This window comes from Siphateles boraxobius, unplaced genomic scaffold (genome assembly GCF_051911475.1).
Source record: "Siphateles boraxobius isolate OS27281-9 unplaced genomic scaffold, OSU_SipBor_1 130, whole genome shotgun sequence".
Lineage (NCBI taxonomy): Eukaryota > Metazoa > Chordata > Actinopteri > Cypriniformes > Leuciscidae > Siphateles > Siphateles boraxobius.
The window spans coordinates 16,640,001-16,659,648 of record NW_027508734.1 but is presented as its reverse complement, the minus strand read 5'-3'; the positions used below and the strand labels follow the sequence as shown (position 1 = coordinate 16,659,648).

The following is a 19,648-nucleotide window of genomic DNA, read 5'->3' as shown; positions in this document are numbered from 1 at the left end:
AAATGGTAAGGTGGGTGTTTTGAATAAAATGTTTACGTGACTTCAATATAGATATGCCAGCTATATCTGCAATTGATAGACATGCATCATTTTCAGTTTAATATTGCTCTGAAAATCCCTTTAATTTCAGAAATTTTTGAAAATGTCACAACATTGCACATTTACAGTAGGCCTATTGTTTAAATTGTTTACCATGCAGTGTGTATGTTCACACCTGAACTGTTAGATCTAAAGCAGCTTTTTTCAGATGTTTGGCCCAATCGTAAGGGCGTAGTTTGCAAGAATTCAAACGATTTAAAACCATCATATACACTTTTAAAAAAGAGATGAAAAGAGGAGAAACATCCTGCACCAACATAAAATTTATCAAGTTATTTATTGTAGTAAATTTTGACTAACTTGTTGCACAATTTATAACAGGTAATATGTTACGGGAATAGATTTTTCACTAAAGATTTATATTACAACTGTGGCATGTTGTATAGCTTATAAATGTGTGGGTTGCTATTTTTCATAAATGCTATAGATGCTATAAATGCTATATAAAAGGGTTAACATTGGCCTTAGCATGTAATGAGGATCCATCAATGGTATTTACATGTAATTATATCCTTATTGTAACAAATATTACATTTAAACAATTACAAAAACTGTTAATTTTTAATAGGGCCAAGTTAGAATCAAGAGATTTGAAGTATGGACCTTCTTGAATTATTGACTAAATAATTGGTTTTCCCCATGTGTAAAATGTGTTCTGCTAATAATGACAGATATAGGAAAACCTGACTTTTGGATATTCCAAGATATGACAGGAAATTAACATCTTCAGTAAAAGAAAAAGTTAGTTGGACCTACCATGACACTTTGATTTAGAAAATTCTGTCAAACTGATAAGGTGCTTAAATCACGTAAAATACATCATATATCCTATGTAAACAAGTAATAACAAGGTTTTTACTTTATTGCAGTAATGTTATCAACCAACTTTGTATGTGTGAATCTACCACAAAAGACCATTTCGAAAAATTAATAAATAAACAAACAATTCTCATTAGGGACTGTGCCCTTCAACCCCCCACTTTTCAGACCATAACTACATGCACCGTTGGACAAAGACCAGAGATGAAAGGACATGCAAAGGTTTATAAAGTTAAGCAACATACAAAGTAAAGGGATGGGATTTGAAATACAGCAAGCGCACTAAAACAGTGAAATAATGGCAATGGGGAGGGTCCCGTTATTCACATCCACATGCTTGAGGACACATTGGTAAGTGGGTGTGACTATGCTGGAAGCTGAGGGCTCAGTTTTACCTGCACTACATATATGTGCTCTGCGAGAAAGAACTTCATCCAGAAATCATACACACACCTGCGCACCTGTCTGAGGCACTGAGCCTGAGGTCAACATCTTAACTGCTCACTTTGGCTTTGAACAAGGATCCACATCTACAGGTAAACGTTGCTTGTTTCCCTTTAAGATTCTAATATCTGGTTATTATAAATGTAATGTGGATGTCTTGGTGTGAGATTAATATTAATGTATGACTGTAATGCTGATTTCTCTATCATCCATTATTAATGCAGCAGACAAAAAGTTAATTCCATGACTTCCCCTCAGGGAAGTGATTCTTTAAATGTATCTATCCATCCACCCGTCCATTAGACGACAGCGAAAGCTTCACAATTATCACTCTAAACAGTTTCTAATTCAATCTGTGTGTATTTTCATGCAGCCAAAATGATGTATACTTAATCAAAATTGTTGGATATATATATATATATATATATGTGTGTGTGTGTGTGTGTGTATATGTTACTCTTGTAACAATGTAGTCATTTATTTTGTGAAAAAGTGCATATGTGTGAGTGTGTACATAACATATATATATATATATATATATATATATATATATATATAACAATAGTAAAGGCAATAAAGAAAGAGTGAATTAGAATTTTCACAAATAAAAAAACAATTCACATTCTGCAATAAGTGTACATATATATTCTGATACTGGACAAAAAACACAGTTATAATTGTTCTGAATTGTTTCATACATTAGGCTACACATACAGAATGAATGCATGGACCTGACTGATAATAAACTGATAATAAAACAGAGCTACTCAATAAGTACCAACCCAAGCAAAAACATTTACGGCATGGAAACAATCATTCACATTGCGAGGAGGGAGTGGCAGATTCATTTTCAGATTATTTTAACAACTCCAAATAATGGACTCCCAAGACAATAGTCAGGAAAGTCTGGTCAGTTTTCACAATTAGGGAAATTGTTCTTGTAAAGGGCCAAATGACTTAAATGTTTATGTAAATGGTATGAAATCATTTATGCACTAACAGATTACAAGATGTGTCATATGGTTGACCTCAGACTTAGCCAGTGGTCCAGAGTACGAAAAGAAAGAATGCAAAATGACAATACTGGTGATTTATATAGTAGCATTTGACAATGACTCTGACCTATGTTTTAAGTAAACTACGATTGAATCCCTAACATTTCTTCAACTCTGGCAGGTAAACATCACCATGTTCCGCTGCGTAACATCTGACCAGGTAGTGCTTGTGTTGCCCGTGGTTCTGTTGGTGTTGCTGATGCCGCTCAGCAGGAGTTTTCAAGCCCTGACTCCTGGCTGCCACCTTTACCGTGAGTGGAAAAATACCTAATTTTTAACAAGCAAGCACCCAACTCATTCCTAAACAATAAAGTACTGATTTAGCCCTCTGTCAACGCCTGCGCAGCATTTAACGTGACCATACGTACAGACAAGCGAGGGACATGTCGAGGAACTCAAGTGGTGTACGCTTGTGTGGGCTACTGTGAGTCCAGCGCGTTCCCCTCACGCTACTCTGTGTTGCTGGCGTCCAATTTCACCCACAACATAACGTCTGCTTCCCGCTGCTGCACCATCAGCAAGGACGCCAAGGTACAGCACTGATAACATGCTCCAACCATTAGTATATATTAGCCTACTATGGCCAATTTTACATCAGAGGAACCAATTATAAATTATTATTATGACTAAAGACTTTAATGAATCTGGTCCTCTGTGGGTTTCAGAACATAATTTCCACCAATCATGCAATAATAATCTATTTTATTCCTTTAGGTAAATTATTTCAAAATATAGGCTACTGACAACATTTTTACTAAGAAAAGTACATTCATTTATGAATTAGAATATTCTTTCTTTTATTTCTGTCTCCTGATTGTGTCTGTTTTTTGTCAGGTCAAAGTTCGCCTGCACTGTCCTCGAGGCCGTCACCATGATGATATCGAGATCTTGACTGCACGTGCCTGTCGGTGCAACATGTGTCACAAATCCCGTTACTGAGAGCCCACGTGAAGCCTCACTCATGCTGTACTGCTGTGCAATTATGAAAATATGCATATTTTTTTTTATTCAAATAAATTTAAGATTTTACCATATTCATTTCACTTGTACATTTACATAGAAATACACTACTCACTGAAAAGTTTGGGGTCAGTAAGAATTTTAAAAAAGAAATGCATACTTTTATTCAGCTAGAATGCATTCTATTAATCAAGTAACAGTAAAGATATTTATAATATTACACAAGATTCATTTTTCAAATAAATTCTTCTAATCTAAAAGTTCTTTCTAATCTTCTGTTTAAAGAATCCCGGAAAAGGATAATATAAGAACATCCTTATCCTTATTAATATTATATAATATATAATATCCTGGATAATATAAGAACTGTTTCTTGAGCAGCAAATCAGCATATTAGAATGATTTCTGAAGGATTATGTGACTAAAGACTAAAGTAATGGCTGCTGAAATTTCACAGGAGTAATTTTTTTTAATTGTTGTAAATTGTAATAATATTTCACAATATTACTTTTTTTACTGATTTGGTTTGCTTTTTTAAGAGATTTTATATTTTTAAAAAAACATTTTAAAAATTTTACTAACCCCAAACTTTTTAACGGTATATCATTTTTTTATATCATCATCTTTTCTTTTTATCTTTTATCTAAAGTTCTAAGATGACACAGCATGAGTGAAATGTTCTTGAATGTTGCATATAGACAGAAAATAAAATTCTACATTCATCAATTCAATATAAAACAATGGTAAAAAGCATCAGATACTCTCTAATAATTCAAATTAAAAAATAATTTGTCTAATGACATAAAGAATGTATCTTACATATTTATAAAGTGATGTCTGCACAAAATGTGTCTAATCTTTTTAAATAAAGGAGAACATGACATTTTCTGTGTTTTATTGTTAAATCATGTTTTAAAAAAAAAAAATATATATATATATATGATTTCTAATGCATAACAATAATAACTATGATCATTTTTGGCATAATAAGCAAAGATGGTTTGTGTGTGTGCCTTTAAAAGGTCTCACACTCTGTGTGGTTTGAGGAGCAGTAGGTGCAGTCACACTGTAAGGCCTGAGGGTAATGATAGATGGGGGAGATGCCAGGGCCACAGCCTGGTAAACGTGCTGTCAGGTGGCGTGTGCGGCTGTAGGTGCAGACACTGTGGTGCCTCTGGATATACGGCGGCTCCAGGACTGGCCTCTGAGATGCCAAAACACGCAAGAACACATAAACACTACACAAACATATACCACACATGCTCTCGTATTGGTTTCTTTTAATAGTTCTATAAGTAAGTATATTATAGCAGGTTTCTATCACCTCCCAGGTGTGGCAGCGGCCCCAGCATGCCTCAGTGCTTATGCGCAGACTCCTGCATCCAGGCTTCTTTGCCACAAAAGTAAATTCACGGACCGCGCAACCCCGAAAACTCTGTAAGGTCGTCACAGCCATGGTGGAGTATAAGCCAGGAAACAGGAGCAGAAAGGTCACAGCGGTCACTGAGAAGCGGTCGACGCACATTCTGAAAGACATTATGATGACTTATCATAAAGATAATATGATATTACTATTTAATGCTAAAAAGTTTTTCTTCATGTTTAGGGAGAATCTCGGACACTATTGGCAAGGATTCACAGACGTTTTCTAGGGACTGTTTTTCCTCACCTGTTCCATTTAGCTAAAATATATATATATATATATATATATATATATATATATATATATATATATATATATACATACATATTTAATCAATGAGAAAAAATACCCCAAAGGAAAAAATATACCTATTCAGTCATATAAGCCTACCTTTTAAGCTTTATACAAAGTATGATGAAACATATGTTGCTCTAGGCTGCATATTTCACACACAAAAAAATATTGATATGTGGTAATGTTACAATATACGCATAATTATAAAGACATTGTCCTACTTTACCATTATACACACCCTGCGTAACTGACCTTAAATTATTTGTGGCCAAATCGAGTAGGCCTTTACTGTAGGTGTTCTTGTAGTGGGTCCACTGATTTCAATTACACACATGTGACCATCAGACGTCGCCAGCGTGCGGTATTCCGGGAGTTTGAATGAATGGTAAGACATTACTAGTAAAAATCTCCAGAAATCCCTATTTCGAAATAAATATGACATAGGCTACAAGACGTTGCATTTGTCATCTTTTTCGAGCACAAAAAAAGCCTACATTTCAAAGTGCTTTACTAACTCTTAACATAACTAAAATAAATACACACTAATGAACAAGCAAAATTGTGTAACTTTGACCACTATTTAGCAAAACAGATTTTTTTTTACATATTATTTAAGTGTAATAGGCCTGTAATAACCTGTTTTATAATGCAAGAGAAAGTCTTAATTGTTAATTTTAACCCTTTTAAATTAACCTGTGTGTCGTCGTACTTTCTGAAGGGCACCATCTATCAGAGGGGATAGAATATCACATATTGTCTATTTATAATATAGATATTCACGCCTACCATGTAAAAACGTTTACATTAAATCAAGACACTTGCTCTTCCATTTATAGTTGACAAGACACTTGATAACGCGTTGGGATTAAATAGGCCTAAATTAATGACACTGACGCGAGAAATGAATTAATCCGTAGCCTATATCATTACACAAAATAAAACAATAGCAATAAAACAAGACACTCACCTGTTTGAGTCCACAAGCAGATGCCAGAAGCTTTTGGGAAGTCGCTTCACCGACTGCCTTGCTGTTTTAAAGCTCGTTTATAGGACAGTCTGACATCACTCTAATTACTATTCCCAATAATCTAGCCTGGAACATTACAACACGCTACATGTAAACTTAACCAAACAAGTTTTAAACATCTGCTCGTGTTTTAGGAATGAGCTGAATGACATCAGCTTCAGCTTTGAATCAACACTTTTCAGAAAAAAAGGTATACTCTAGGCTACAGAACCCAGATGTATCAAAGGTTTTGAGTGAAAATAATGACAAGTGTTCTTGATGCTGAGTTTTCATGTTTACATCCCACTTTTATACATTCATAGGCCTATCCCAAAGACGCTTGTCCCCCAAAAATACATTGCTATGTTTAAACACAAGACATTGATCAAAAGGACAGTGCAACTCTAGTTTAAGTGATGCTACGTATGCATACAATTTCAGTCCATATTTATTGCCGTGTCTATTCTATTTCATTTTTCTTTTCCATTTTGTTCCTATGAAATGTGATGTTTCTGCAGATACCAGCTTTCTCAGAGGTCAAACAAAGTGTGTTAATCCAGATGCTTTCATTTGAACAAGAACATTTTGTTTGCTTTTCTCATCCTTTTCTCAATAAGACAGACTACTGTAAATGAGTAATCAACAATGGCAGTTCATTTGAGCGTTGATGCACACTCAAAGTGAATGGTACATTCTGATCTAATCCCTGTTTTCTTCTAAACTGTAATAAACTTCTCTACAACATCCACGCATCAGTCTCTTCCTAAGCTTTCTCAATATGCCTACACACACAGTTCCTTCCCATTAACAATACTCTACACCAATAAATATAAGCGACATAAAACAAATATACAAAAAATTAAGACATAAATAAGACTCTGTCCTCTCTTGAAATTGTACTGAAAAACAAAAAGAGAATGTTTGCAAGCAATTTGATTAAATGAAATAAATAATAATAATAAAAAATAGCCTGACACACGTTATTCAAAACAGATGAGAATTTTGCTAAACTAAAATGTTTTGAATGTTATATATAAAAAAACATAAGAACAGACTAAAGTGTTGTCACTTCAGAACAAGTTTAGTTTTACCTAGCAGCATACTTCAGTCATGTTTATGAGGTGCTACACTAGAATACCCCCACCAACACTATAATCAGACATAGATATCATATTTATAGATATATATATATATAGATATATATATATATGTATATAAAAACATCAGTTATATTAGCATAGAAGTAGTACTTATAGAATAAGCTGTAGAAGTAGGAACATTATAATCTGTACTTTTAAAGAATTTTCATCTTTAGGATCATCATTATTCATTCCTCTTCAGAGTTTGACAGTATGCAGAGTCTGTTGGTTGATTGACGGGGGCTCGGATCGGGCCCGAGAAACAGAGCCAGTTCTGGAATGACAGTAATGAACAATGAACGTGTTTGATTTCGAGTGTGCGCATGTGTGTCACCTCATGCAGTCATGTTAAAGTTGATGATCCCGGTGCGTGTAGGAATAGAAAGAAAAGATGCAGAGAGGCAGGTGTGTGAAGCATATGAAAGAGTAGGACGCATGTGAGAGGTACTGATTTTTTTTCTCTTTTATATCTCACTCGTTGTGTGTGTGATGTGTGCTTCAGTGTTTTTTCAGATATCTACATATGGACAGCCGGTCGTACATGTGCTTGTGACGGTCGTGTCTGCATGGTGTGTGCATGTGTTCGTGTGTGTATGTGTTTTCAGACAGCGATTGAGGCATTAATCGGTTCCCAAGTCAGGTAATTATTGTGTTTTACAGTGCTGTGATACTGTATGTGTGTCTGTGTGTGTCTGTATGTTCGCGTGTGGTTTCTAGGTGGTGTTGGCAGCACTGGTCTCTGACTGGCTCTTGGTAGTGTTCTCTCTCTCCAGCAGGTTCTTCTGGTTTCTGCTGGCCTCAGACAGACTCTGCAGTCGCCTCTCATGCAGATTTTCCAAATTCCTCCACAGCTCGGTTCGATCCTTCTCTTTCTTCAGCTCCCTAAGGAAAGGAGAGGAAAGAGGGATAGGGATGAGTGTAAAAACTGATTAGATAAAGATAAGACGAAGATAAAAAGAATTGAAATACTTTCTGTGCTCACAGAAATACATGTGAAGTCATCGTGAAATCAAAACTCATTTACCTTTTTAATACACAATCCTGGTCTCATTGGTGCATGTTTTATCCCAGAGAATCAAATCATAGAAAAAATATAAAATAAAAATTAAATACAATTGCCCCCATGGAATTGGTTTTCAGTGGCATTTTTTACTGTCATTATTAGGGCATATTGTTTTTCTAAAAATATACAGACAATGTTATTTTAATTTTAGTTAACTTAATATGCAATAATAGTATTTATTAATATTTAAAATGTCAAAATTATTGTTTTATTTTCAGTTTTCATTTTAAAAGGGTCATGAATTGAGAAATACAATTTTTATTGATCTTTTGACATATAAGAGGTCATCATTGTGACGGTAAAATTATCCTATAAGAACTTCCAAACTTCGTTAGTCCAAAAAACGCTTTTATTGAAACCAAGCTCAGAAAACGACTCGTTTCGGATTTTGTTCCATTATTATGTCATAGTGCGACCACATCTGCAGAAGAAGATCAACACCTACTTCTGCATCATTGCCTCTTTAGCCCTGCCCACCGATGCACGCATGTCATGTAGTAGTAAATACGAGAGAGAAACAAACACAGGATTACACCAGCAACAAAATGATAGAGAATCCTCTGAGAATTACAAGACGTTTTGAAGTGCCAAGTTGTGGAAAAACACATGCTGCATCCCAATTCGCCTACTTATTCTATCCCCTAAAAGTATGTACTGTTTTTTTGAAGATAAAGTACATACTTTTGATTGTGTAGCAGAATAGTAGGCAGGCTTTGGGAGGTATTAGTTCTTCATAACTACGTTTTTAACGGGCAGCTCTATCGTTTAGGCCGTGTGTCCACCAAAGCGTTTTTATCTGGCTGAAAACGCTGGATGCTCCTATGAAAACGCCTAGCACTGGGCGCTTGAGAGCGTTTTGGCAGCGCTGCGTTTTTTCAGTTGAGACGATTCGTTGCTATGATACAGAATATCCGCAGCACAGTTTACTTGTAACTGATTTCATAGATAATTTGTTTCATACTAAAAATTTATTTTTCATCCATTTTGTTCGGTTAGCTCTGCTGGTTGATGTCGTTGTACAGAAAGAATGTTGTGACAGTTGGTCGGTGTGATATTTGTCCCGCCCCTCCTCGGCTGTGTAAAAAGTGACAGTGATGAGCATAGCATTTTACCCAAAGTTGAACAGTTTTCAACTCTCGGCGACCAGTAAAAAACGCCGGGCACCCAGCGCTTCAGCGTTAAATACATGCTCAGTGCCTCGTTACGCTCATGGCGTTTAAAAAAAAAGCGGCGCTCACATTGAAAACAATTGGAATTATACGCCAGCTGCGTGAAAAAACGCTTTGGTGGACACACGGCCTTAGTTATGTGCATCCTGTCATCGTTTAAACTGCCCTGTCAATCATCTTGTCACAGTTTAAATCCTTATTTAATTTCCCACCGTTTCGGAGAGAAATATGGTAGCACGTTGTTGATCTGCCAGTCGTGGGCCTTTCATGCAGAGTGTATCATTACTAAAGTTCACAATGCTGTTGCACACAAATTGAAGAAATATATTTTGGCAGGTTAGATACTGATTATTAATCACTCAAACCCCTTTATCTAAACCTCTCTACTTAACTGTTGGACTCGCACATCTTCTTTTTATTCGTGTTTGTAGTTCTAATCGAATTGTCCAACACACAATGAGTTGTGGACAACATTAGCCATTAGAGTGTGCATGGATCTGCACTTCGGATTCTAACCGAAAAAGAACACCATCCTGGTATCTTTGGAATACTCATGTCAACATGCAACTCCGATTTTGGACACACTAATTCACATTTTGAATATTATTCAGGACAGATAGTATGCACATTGGGGCGCAGCAACAGTCTTTGCGTATGCATCCTTGTGATCCTAACATTGAAAAAGCGAAGTTCCAGTTAAAAGACGTCTAATAGCCGTCCAAACACAGCCCTGACGTCTAGGCTAAAACTAGGGCAAAATTTGGGCCGTCAAAGAAAATTTAATAGATGTCTAACCATAGCCCAAGAATAGACGCACAGGCTACGCACAGAACATGTCAAAGAAATGAAATCAAATACCATGTAATCACTGTTGACTGCTTACATGATGGAATCTCATACATCTCAAAAGTTATTTTTGCAAAACTGACAAAAATGTGCGAGTAACCGAGTTTTTACCTTGTGCCACTATTGCTACAGACCTGAGGATTTATACTGCAGCGCTGCAGTCTAACTGAATAGTTGTGATTTGCTATTCTTTCCACTGCTTCGGTATTTATGGGGTTAATGCATTGAGTTATTATTGGATACGGAAGAAATTACATAGAGAACGCTGCTTTTGTTAAGCCATTCGCTTTAATACTAAATAAAAGTTTCAGTGAGCGACATCTGTTTTGTCATCAGTAAGACATTACAAAATGTTTCCATTTATATAAAACACGACACTGCAAATGACAATATATACGAAAAGGATGAACTATGAATAGTATATAAGAAAGACTGTATGACAAACAATGGTACACTCATTCATAATACACAAAACACCGTAAGTCATCCTTTGCCAATTATAACTGTGGTAACGCCAAGTAGTTAAACAACTAATATTTGGCAACCAAGACCAGGCATATGTAATACGCATGAATGTTTCACACTGTTGGCAACTATAGGTAACGAGATATTTTCAACAACGGAACTTTTCAAAATAATTCCACATGTGTAATGGCGTAGATGTTTACAATTATTTTAATATGCAAAACTGTTACCCAATCGTAGCAGTGGCCTTTACTTCCAAGTCCAACACGGCACAAAGAGAGGGTCAAAAACAGGATTGCAAACAGTTTATTACTTCTAAATTGGGATGCTTTTTTGGTGTCAAAATCTTGATAACATTAGAGATAACAAGCAGTTCATGACCCCTTTAATTTTGTTGTCCTTTTGTCATTTTTATTAGTGTTGGTGATATTATGTGTATGTGTGATTTTATTTTTAGTTCTAGTCATTTTAATACTTTAATCTTATTTTCGTTCAATTTTTTTTTGTTTTTTTATCTATTATTTATATTTCATTTTATTTCAGCTTTATTTTCATGAATACAGATTATTTTATTAGTTTTAGTAAACAATAACAACAAAAAAAGGTGTACGAGAAATAGACTTTTACCTCTAAATTGAAATAAACATCAAACACAAATCAGATCAGAGATCATACACAATAAATGCTCTTCTGAAACAGATTTTAAATAATTGCTCATTATGTTGTATTATTCAGCTCTCTACTGTCTACGTTTACCCCCAAACTCTGGTTAATTTCTGAACCCGACTTAGTTCAAAAGACTTTCCTTTCATGTGACGTCACCATTTTTGTCCTCTTTTTCTTTTTTACAGTATTTGAATTTCAAATATAATTTAATTTAACTCCTGCCCTCCAACCACGTGGCTTCATTCTTGTATGTAATGGCCACTTGATGCAACCAATTCAGTTTGGTCCTACACTTGAAAGATCCAGTTTCATGTCATATCACAATAAAATGAGTTGTAATTATGTTTCATGTTGACTTTAACACAGTCCTGTACTCACTTCTGTTTCTCCACTTTGTAGGAGGCAGTGAGATCATCAAAGAGCTTGCTGTTCATCTCCATGAACGTCTTAAGCACATTGTAGATAAGAGAGATGATCGTCCTAAATAAGACAACAGAGAAATGTCCAATGCAAAAACAGTCTTGATTGATGTCAATAACATTAACGTTATTCTATATGTTAGAATGATACTGACTGATTCCAGTGCTCTTTGGAAACTCTGTACAGTGTGCCAAAGACCAGAGGCAGGATGACCTGGCAGTTCTCCTCTATTAGACTCAGAATGTACTCATTATTCCAGAAATACAGAGCCCGCTCTGCGACCTGAGGCAGAATAAAGAGAGAGAATGAGGAAAGAGAACACAAACAGGTGCGTTCATCACCTCCGCGTGTTCACAAGTACTACAGGCAGACGCCTGACAAGCAGCGCTGGTGAATGACACAGTGTGGGAGGAATGCTCCGGTGTGAAAGAGGAAGCTGACCTGGAAATGAGGGCTGGAGATGCAGGCAGAAATCTGTTTGAATAGAGGCTCCTGCACACGGATAAACTGAGATGGTTCAATCACGTCCAGAATCTCCTCGATCTCCCCCAGGAACATCACCTGGGTTCAACGTGACAGGGTTATATACTGGACAAACACACTAACAAACATTTCCAGGCGAACACACTCTTTGAGTGATAAGTCTATTTAAAATCAGAAAACGTGAGTGGATTTCAAAACTCTTTCGGCAAAATGTGACTTAACAGATGTCAAAATTCATCAGCAACGATTAACGGCATTGACAATATACAACAACAAATGATACATATACAGAATGATACATATACAGAACAACAAATAATACATAATTACACAGAATGTAAAAAATAAAATAAATAAACGGGGCGACTTCACAATAATTGTATAATAGCTTAGAGCAAATCAAAGGCTGCAATTTCATGAAATAACTAGTTTGATACACTGCGTGTTTCCGAGTGATTCATCATTATAATGATCAAATATTCAGTTTTTATTTTACAGTGCAATTGTAATTTACATCGGTAATATATTTATCTTTATTTTAATATTTATTCATTTATTTAATCTTTGAAAAAAGATGTTTGGTCTGAGAGGTAAAGGTATATGTATGCAGGGCTTTTCTTACCTCTTTCTGAGTGCATGTTTTTGGCCAGTATCTCAGCAGCCCCCTGATGATCTAATGAAGTACAGAAAAAGTTTGGTGTGACAGCGCATTGGTATGTATATGAAGTTGCATGACATAATTAAAAAATTGACGTACGTGTTCTGTGACTGTGGCATCCTTCTCCATGAATTGCACCACACAGTAAGCCAGCTACATGAAAAGAGCACAAAAAAGATTTTTAATAAAGTCACTTCCAGGCTTTCTACACACTATAAGAGTCACTTACTTCAAAGTCTTATTGATTTTACCTGCAGGTGCCTCTGATTAAAGGGTATGAGATTGAGTGTGTGTGTGTGTGTGTGTGTGTGTGTGTGTGTGTGTGTGTGTGTGTGTGTGTGTGTGTGTGTGTGTGTGTGTGTGTGTGTGTGTGTGTGTGTGACACTGAGAAAAAGATTACAGCCCTTATCTGCCTTTCATGGTTTGATCTGAAGCACTGAGCTAACTTCACAAATAAACCATTCTTCTAATCAAGATCCTAAATGCCACCACATGGCTTTATCATCAATCTGCCCACACCGGGAGTTTTTGCAGCAGTCAATGCATTGGCGCGTACCTATAATGAACTATACATATGTAAGTGCCAATAATGTAGGCATTTGCCGCTAGATGTTGTCAACAAATGTGTTTTGATTGCTTTCTGGATTTACAAAGAACAGTTCTATGTTAAACACAATGTGTAGCATGAATAAAACGTGCATACTGTGCACTACAGCAAAACTGCAGTAAAAGCTGGCTAGATGTAGTGAAATGGTAATTTAGCAGAAATGTTTGTAAATGTCGTTACAGTACTTTTTTCCTAAACGTTGCTCAATTTTATGAACTTTTAACAGGGACAGTCCCCTGGAAGAACCTTGTATTATTTGCCTTGCGCTCAAGGGAACAGTGGTGATAGCACATGTCCTGTTCTTTGTGAGCATCACACCAGACACCTTCTCTGTGGTGGAGCTTGCCTTTTTAGTACAGCATGTGGGTGTAAGTGAGAAAGGCTGGGTTAGGTGCGAGCTTTAGAAATTGGATAACAATTCCAACAAGTCCATAACAACTAACTACAAAAATGAGAATCAATATTCACCAGAAAAAAAAATCGTATATATATATATATATATATATATATCTTAAATATGAGGGAAGAACACAAAACAAAACTTGATGTCTATCTGATAAAATTATTTGTCAAAAAAGGCAAACTACGTGTAATTCCTGCCAGCCGGAGTGCCTACGATAGCCACCAGAGGGCACTCCTCCTTTCTTCTTTATGGCATTATTAACTGCGTTTCCCATGACTCATTGCCAGAACTCATTGTATGCTGATTGCTTCCACTATGACTGCTCGATTAATCGCACTGAAACCGCACTCAGCTTGTCAGTGCAGTGCGGCTGATCGGTAGTAAATGCTGCTCCATCTGAACACCAGAGGGTGCAGACATGCCAAATATGCCCCACCACAGAAGTACATAACACCCTTCATTCCCCTATTGCTGTAGCTGAATTAATAGGAGATTGAAATGCTTTGATTGATTAAACATGACCAATAAACACACAACTGCCTTATTCTGTGTAAGAAGCCACATCGTCTCACAGAAGGATGCTCAAATGTCATTATAAAGTGAGTTTGGAGTAAAAGCATGTTATTAAATGTTGCCTTTTGTTGGACAACAAGTTATTAAATGCTTCTCATGTTTTTGTTTTTTCAAATTCATGTTATAAGTGATTCAAATTCACAGTGCTTTCAGATGGAGCAGCGTTTACAGAGCCGTACATCAATGACAAGCTGCGCATACAAAATAATCGCAGCCTTTGCGATCTCAAAATCGCGATAAGCCATCTCGATTTAAGAGCGATTACATGGAAATTGCGATTAATCGTGCAGCCCTAGCTTCCACCTGTGTATTATGTTCTCCTATATAAGCCCAGTGTGTTCAGTCATTCTTTGCAAAGTCTTGCTGCATGTTAGTATTACACTGCATTTTGAGGCACTATCTTTGGTTTCCTTGTCATGGTCTTGATCTTCTGCCAGTCTACCTGGATTGCTCTGTTTGTCTGTGCCTTTGACCTTTTATTATTTTCTGGATGGATTACTCTGTGGTTTTGATCTTATGCATGCTATATGGATTACAATTATGGATTATGCAACTTGCGTTTGGATCTCTGAGCAGTACACTTAACACTGCAGCTGCAGGTTTTATTTTACTATGCTAAAAAAGAAAATGCATAGAAAACATAAAACTCAGAAAAAAGCTTATACTGACAAAAACATGATCAGTTAATATTCTGTTACTTCTCATTTTTGCATGTTCATATTTTCTTTGATTGACGAATAATGTCTGCACAATTTGGCATGTTTCATTACATCACAAATAAAATAATTTTAAACACAATACCAAACATCTTAGTTTTTATATAAATGCATGCATATTTTTTTTTAACTTATTTCCAAGTGTTTATTTTTCTTCTTTTACATGTACAACACAAGTTTAGAGATTGGTTTGTATGAGTGTTTGTATTATCTTCATAATTACTTTCACTGTCACCACTGCAATCATTTAATTTGGACAATAACATTCAGTAAATATAAAATTGAGTACATGAAAATTCTAATTGATAATAAACATGCACTTATATTTTAGGAAGTGGGTCTGAATTAATATAATATTAATATTAATATATACACTGAAATTATGTATAATGGATTTAAAGTGAGTTAAAGGGGTGGTATAATGCCCTTTTCACAAGATGTAAAATAAGTTTCTGATGTCCCCAGAGTGTGTACGTGAAGTTTTAGCTCAGATACTTTTATACAGCATGTTAAAGTTGTCACTTTTTGAGAGTGAGCAAAAACGCAGAGTTTTTGTGTCTGTCCCTTTAAATGCAAATGAGCTGCTGCTCCCTGCACAGAGGGCGGAGCTACAACAGCTCTTGTCCTTTTATCTCACACAGACATGCACTGACAATTTCAAAAACGTTTAGCCTTTTATGTTCAAACCAGAGTCAAAAAGATGGAGAGACTCAAGAAGAAGTGACAACATGCGGACAACATTTCTGAATGGTTAGTTGATGAATTTGGTAGCTTATGTGTAGTTATCTTCTAGTAATTGATTAGCATATTCTGTCACGATAATCTATAAATCGTGTTCTTTTAACAAAGCTGCTTAGGGTAGGGTTTATGTAAATTTTAGGGTTAGTGATGTCACTATCCCGGGAGGAATGTCATGTAGTCCCTACCAGCCGTTTGTTGTAGTCCTTAAAAAGCAATTTCTTTAAAAGGAAAATATTTCCCATTGCTTTGAAAGTTGTGCGTCATAAATTTTCAGATGTTGTTTATGCTCAAACAGCAACATTACACACTAACTAAAGTTAGAAAAGTGCATTCATAATCAACCAATGTGGTAGCTGATTAGGAACTGAAAATCTGGTTATCAATACAATATACTCAACGGGTTTAAAGTGATTTCAGCATAACAACCTATTCCACACTCATAGTTTCAAGAAAGCAAGTAAGAGTTTCCAGAACCAATAAACCAATGAGACTATACATAACTGAATGATGACATCCTTAGTCTGCACACACATGCTGCATTTATTTCCAGATTAATATATTCCCTGAAGAAGTAAGAATCACAAAGCACCTGAGCCTCAGAGATTACAGACAAAAGAGTGAGAAAAGGGTGTTTTTCTTAGGGGAGTGTGTGTGTGTATGTGTGTTAGTGTTAGAGAGTGTGTGTGTGTGTGTGTATGTGTGTGTATGTGTGTTAGTGTTAGAGAGTGTGTGTGTGTGTGTGTGTGTGTGTGTGTGTGTGTGTGTGTGTGTGTGTGTGTGTGTGTGTGCGTGCGTGCGTGCGTGCGTGCGTGCGTGCGTGCGTGCGTGCGTGCGTGCGTGCGCGCGCGTGTGTGTGTGTGTGTGTGTGTGTGTGTGTGTGTGTGTGTGTGCGTGCGTGCGTGCGTGTGTGTGTGTGTGTGTGTACACATGTGATATAGCCATGAGTGTGTGTTTTGTTTCCACAGAAGCCCTTCTGCACCGTTGCCTGAGTGAGCTGTTAGGATGGTAATAGTGTGTGTGTCTACTTTGGAAGATCTGATGTCACATAAAACCTCTGTCTTTCCCCAGGGGGTGAGAGCACTGTTAACTCCTGTCTCTCTCTCTCTCTCTCTCTCTCTCTCTCTCTCTCTCTCTCTCTCTCTCTCTCTCTCTCTCTCTCTCTCTCTCTCTCTCTCTCTCTTTTCAACAAGAACATCATAATTATCCTCTTAGTTTTCAGTCTATGCAGTGCTTTACAAAAAGGTTAAGATGTTTAGCTTGCGAGGTTGTTTATGTGCATGTGTCTGAATCTTTACATAGACGATAATGGATAATGGATGATGTTTGCTCACATCATAAAAAATCTAACAAATATATCCTACAAATAACTTCAAATGTCCCAATTATATAACTTCATATCTTACAACTGCAACTTTGTTCATCATTATTGCAACTTCATCCTATAATTGCAAACTTAATTTCTTCGATTGTAACTTTATATCTCAAAATTACAAATCTTACATCTGAAACTTTACATCTCACTTTTGTGCCTTTATGTCATAATTGGTACTTTATTTTTCATAATTGTGACTTTATATCTGACAGTTGTGAAAATGATGTAATTCTCACTTCATTAATCTTTTTAATTTGATCTCACAATTGTATTTTCTTTAATTCGGAGGTGGAAACATAAGTCTGTGTGTGTGTGTGTGTGTGTGTGTGTGTGTGTGTGTGTGTGTGTGTGTGTGTGTGTGTGTGTGTGTGTGTGTGTGTGTGTTTGTGTGTGTGTGTGTGTGTGTGTGTGTGTGTGTGTGTGTGTGTGTGTGTGTGTGTGTGTGTGTCTGGTATTCCCTTTGATATGGTTAACCTTATTGTCCCCACAAAGTTAGTAATACCAGTATTTTTTGACATTATGGGAACATCTTTTCTCATCCCATGAGAAAAACAGCTTATAAATCATATGAAATTAAATGTTTTGAAAATGTAAAAATGCAGAAAGTTTTCTGTGATGGGTAGGTTTAGGGGAGGGTCAGTGTAGGGGTATAGAATATACAGTTTGTACAGTATAAAAACCATTATGCCTATGGAGAATCCTCGTAAACCACATATTCGTGTGTGTGTGTGTGTGTGTGCACATTTTCATATAGTTTGTCTACCTCAGAACCAACCGTAAACTGTAAATTACTGGCAAGTAAGGTAAAACTAAGATTAACTCTCAACACTTCACAAGGCTTTGGTATGTTTTAACTTGGCACGAGATAAAAATCCCATACCCAAGAGACACCTCAGTGAAAATATATCCCCTGGTGTCACTCAGTAGTTTGAGGCTCAATGGGGACTAAGCTCTAATCATCCAGGATAAATCCCCCCGACTTAACTCAACCACTCACCATTAGTTCCTATGCAAACAAATAAAATAGTAACCAAATCACAACAGCCACGGGTTACACGGAGGGCAAAAGAATCACTGAAATGCACACTTAATACTGGTGACAAAACCGTTTATAAAAATAGAGTTCGGTATTTAGCCTTTCATCTCGCTAAGAGCTCTCTCGAAACGTGTGATGTTCTGAAGAAGCCTTGAGGGAAGTGTGATTAAGGATTTGGCTGCCCTGTCCTTCTGTTTCTATGGAAGCTACATAAAATAAGTCTGGCCACCCAAAGGCATTCCCTGGGAGAGCTCTATATGTCCTTGTGGCGAGTAGGAAGTATAAACAGCCCGGAGTGTGGCCACTGAATTATGGATGGGGTGATATTGACAAGGGAAAGGGCGAGTGTAGGAATGTAGGACAAGCACTTTCAGAATACACACACTCACTTATAGACATATACAAACAGGCAGTACTAATATTACAAAAGCACTTTTCAGACATAACATGCTGTTAAATTATGAGGAATAATATACTGAATCTATTGAAAGAATGCATGTGCATTACAGTTCAAAGGATTGGGGTCGATAAGATTGTTATGCTCACCAAGGCTGTATTTATTTGATCAAATACAGTAAAACGAAAAATACAGTAAAACAATAATATTTTGAAATATTATTACAATTAAAAATGATTGTTTATATTTTAATATATTTTACAATTAAAAGTACTCCTGTGATGGCAATGCTGAATTTTCAGCATCATAGCTCCATTCAGTGTCACATGATCCTTCAGAAATCATTCTAATATGCTTATTTGGAGCTCAAGAGACATTTCTTCTTATTATCAATTATGAAACCAGTTATGCTGCTTAATAATTTTTTGGAAACCATGATACGCTTTTTTATTCTTTGATTTAACTATTGAACAGAATTTATTTTAATTATAATTTTTTTGTAATAAAGCAAATGATAAATTTAAAGGGGTGGTATAATGCCCTTTTCACAAGATGTAAAATAAGTTTCTGATGTCCCCAGAGTGTGTACGTGAAGTTTTAGCTCAAAATACCCCACAGATACTTTTATATGGCATGTTAAAATTGTCACTGTTTAATGGTGTGTTCACACCGAACGTGAATAGAGCGTTTAAATACGCGTCTATCGCGTCTAGTTAGACACTTGAACATTCGCTCAAGTTCAAATTTTTCAACTTGCACGGAAGACGTTCGCGGCAAACGCGTCGCTCCAATTC

The 19,648-nt window shown here is 36.3% G+C and overlaps 3 protein-coding genes across 3 annotated transcripts in view; 1 reads left to right on the top strand and 2 right to left on the bottom strand.

The window, feature by feature from the left end:
* Positions 1-2,171: 2,171 nt before the first annotated feature.
* On the top strand, positions 2,172-3,500 carry gpha2 (glycoprotein hormone subunit alpha 2). Its single transcript, XM_077227275.1, has 3 exons — positions 2,172-2,668; positions 2,764-2,948; positions 3,252-3,500. The coding sequence occupies exons 1-3, from the start codon at positions 2,551-2,553 to the stop codon at positions 3,354-3,356; spliced, it is 408 nt and encodes a 135-aa protein (XP_077083390.1). The 5' UTR covers positions 2,172-2,550; the 3' UTR covers positions 3,357-3,500.
* An 867-nt stretch (positions 3,501-4,367) lies between these two features.
* Positions 4,368-6,269, bottom strand: LOC143737182 (glycoprotein hormone beta-5-like). The gene is made up of 3 exons (XM_077228222.1): positions 6,062-6,269; positions 4,702-4,903; positions 4,368-4,581 (listed from the first exon to the last, which is right to left on the bottom strand). Exons 2-3 carry the CDS (start codon positions 4,900-4,902, stop codon positions 4,393-4,395), a joined length of 390 nt encoding a protein of 129 aa, XP_077084337.1. The 5' UTR covers position 4,903; positions 6,062-6,269; the 3' UTR covers positions 4,368-4,392.
* A 261-nt stretch (positions 6,270-6,530) lies between these two features.
* Positions 6,531-19,648, bottom strand: part of ppp2r5b (protein phosphatase 2, regulatory subunit B', beta) — a 26,026-nt gene continuing 12,908 nt past the window's right edge. Inside the window, exons 8-13 of the mRNA XM_077228221.1 lie at positions 13,109-13,162; positions 12,974-13,024; positions 12,310-12,429; positions 12,023-12,150; positions 11,827-11,928; positions 6,531-8,121 (exon numbers count right to left, since the gene is read on the bottom strand). Coding sequence (XP_077084336.1) covers positions 7,953-8,121; positions 11,827-11,928; positions 12,023-12,150; positions 12,310-12,429; positions 12,974-13,024; positions 13,109-13,162 — 624 coding nt within the window. The 3' untranslated portion in view covers positions 6,531-7,952. The remainder of the gene's footprint in view (positions 8,122-11,826; positions 11,929-12,022; positions 12,151-12,309; positions 12,430-12,973; positions 13,025-13,108; positions 13,163-19,648) is intronic.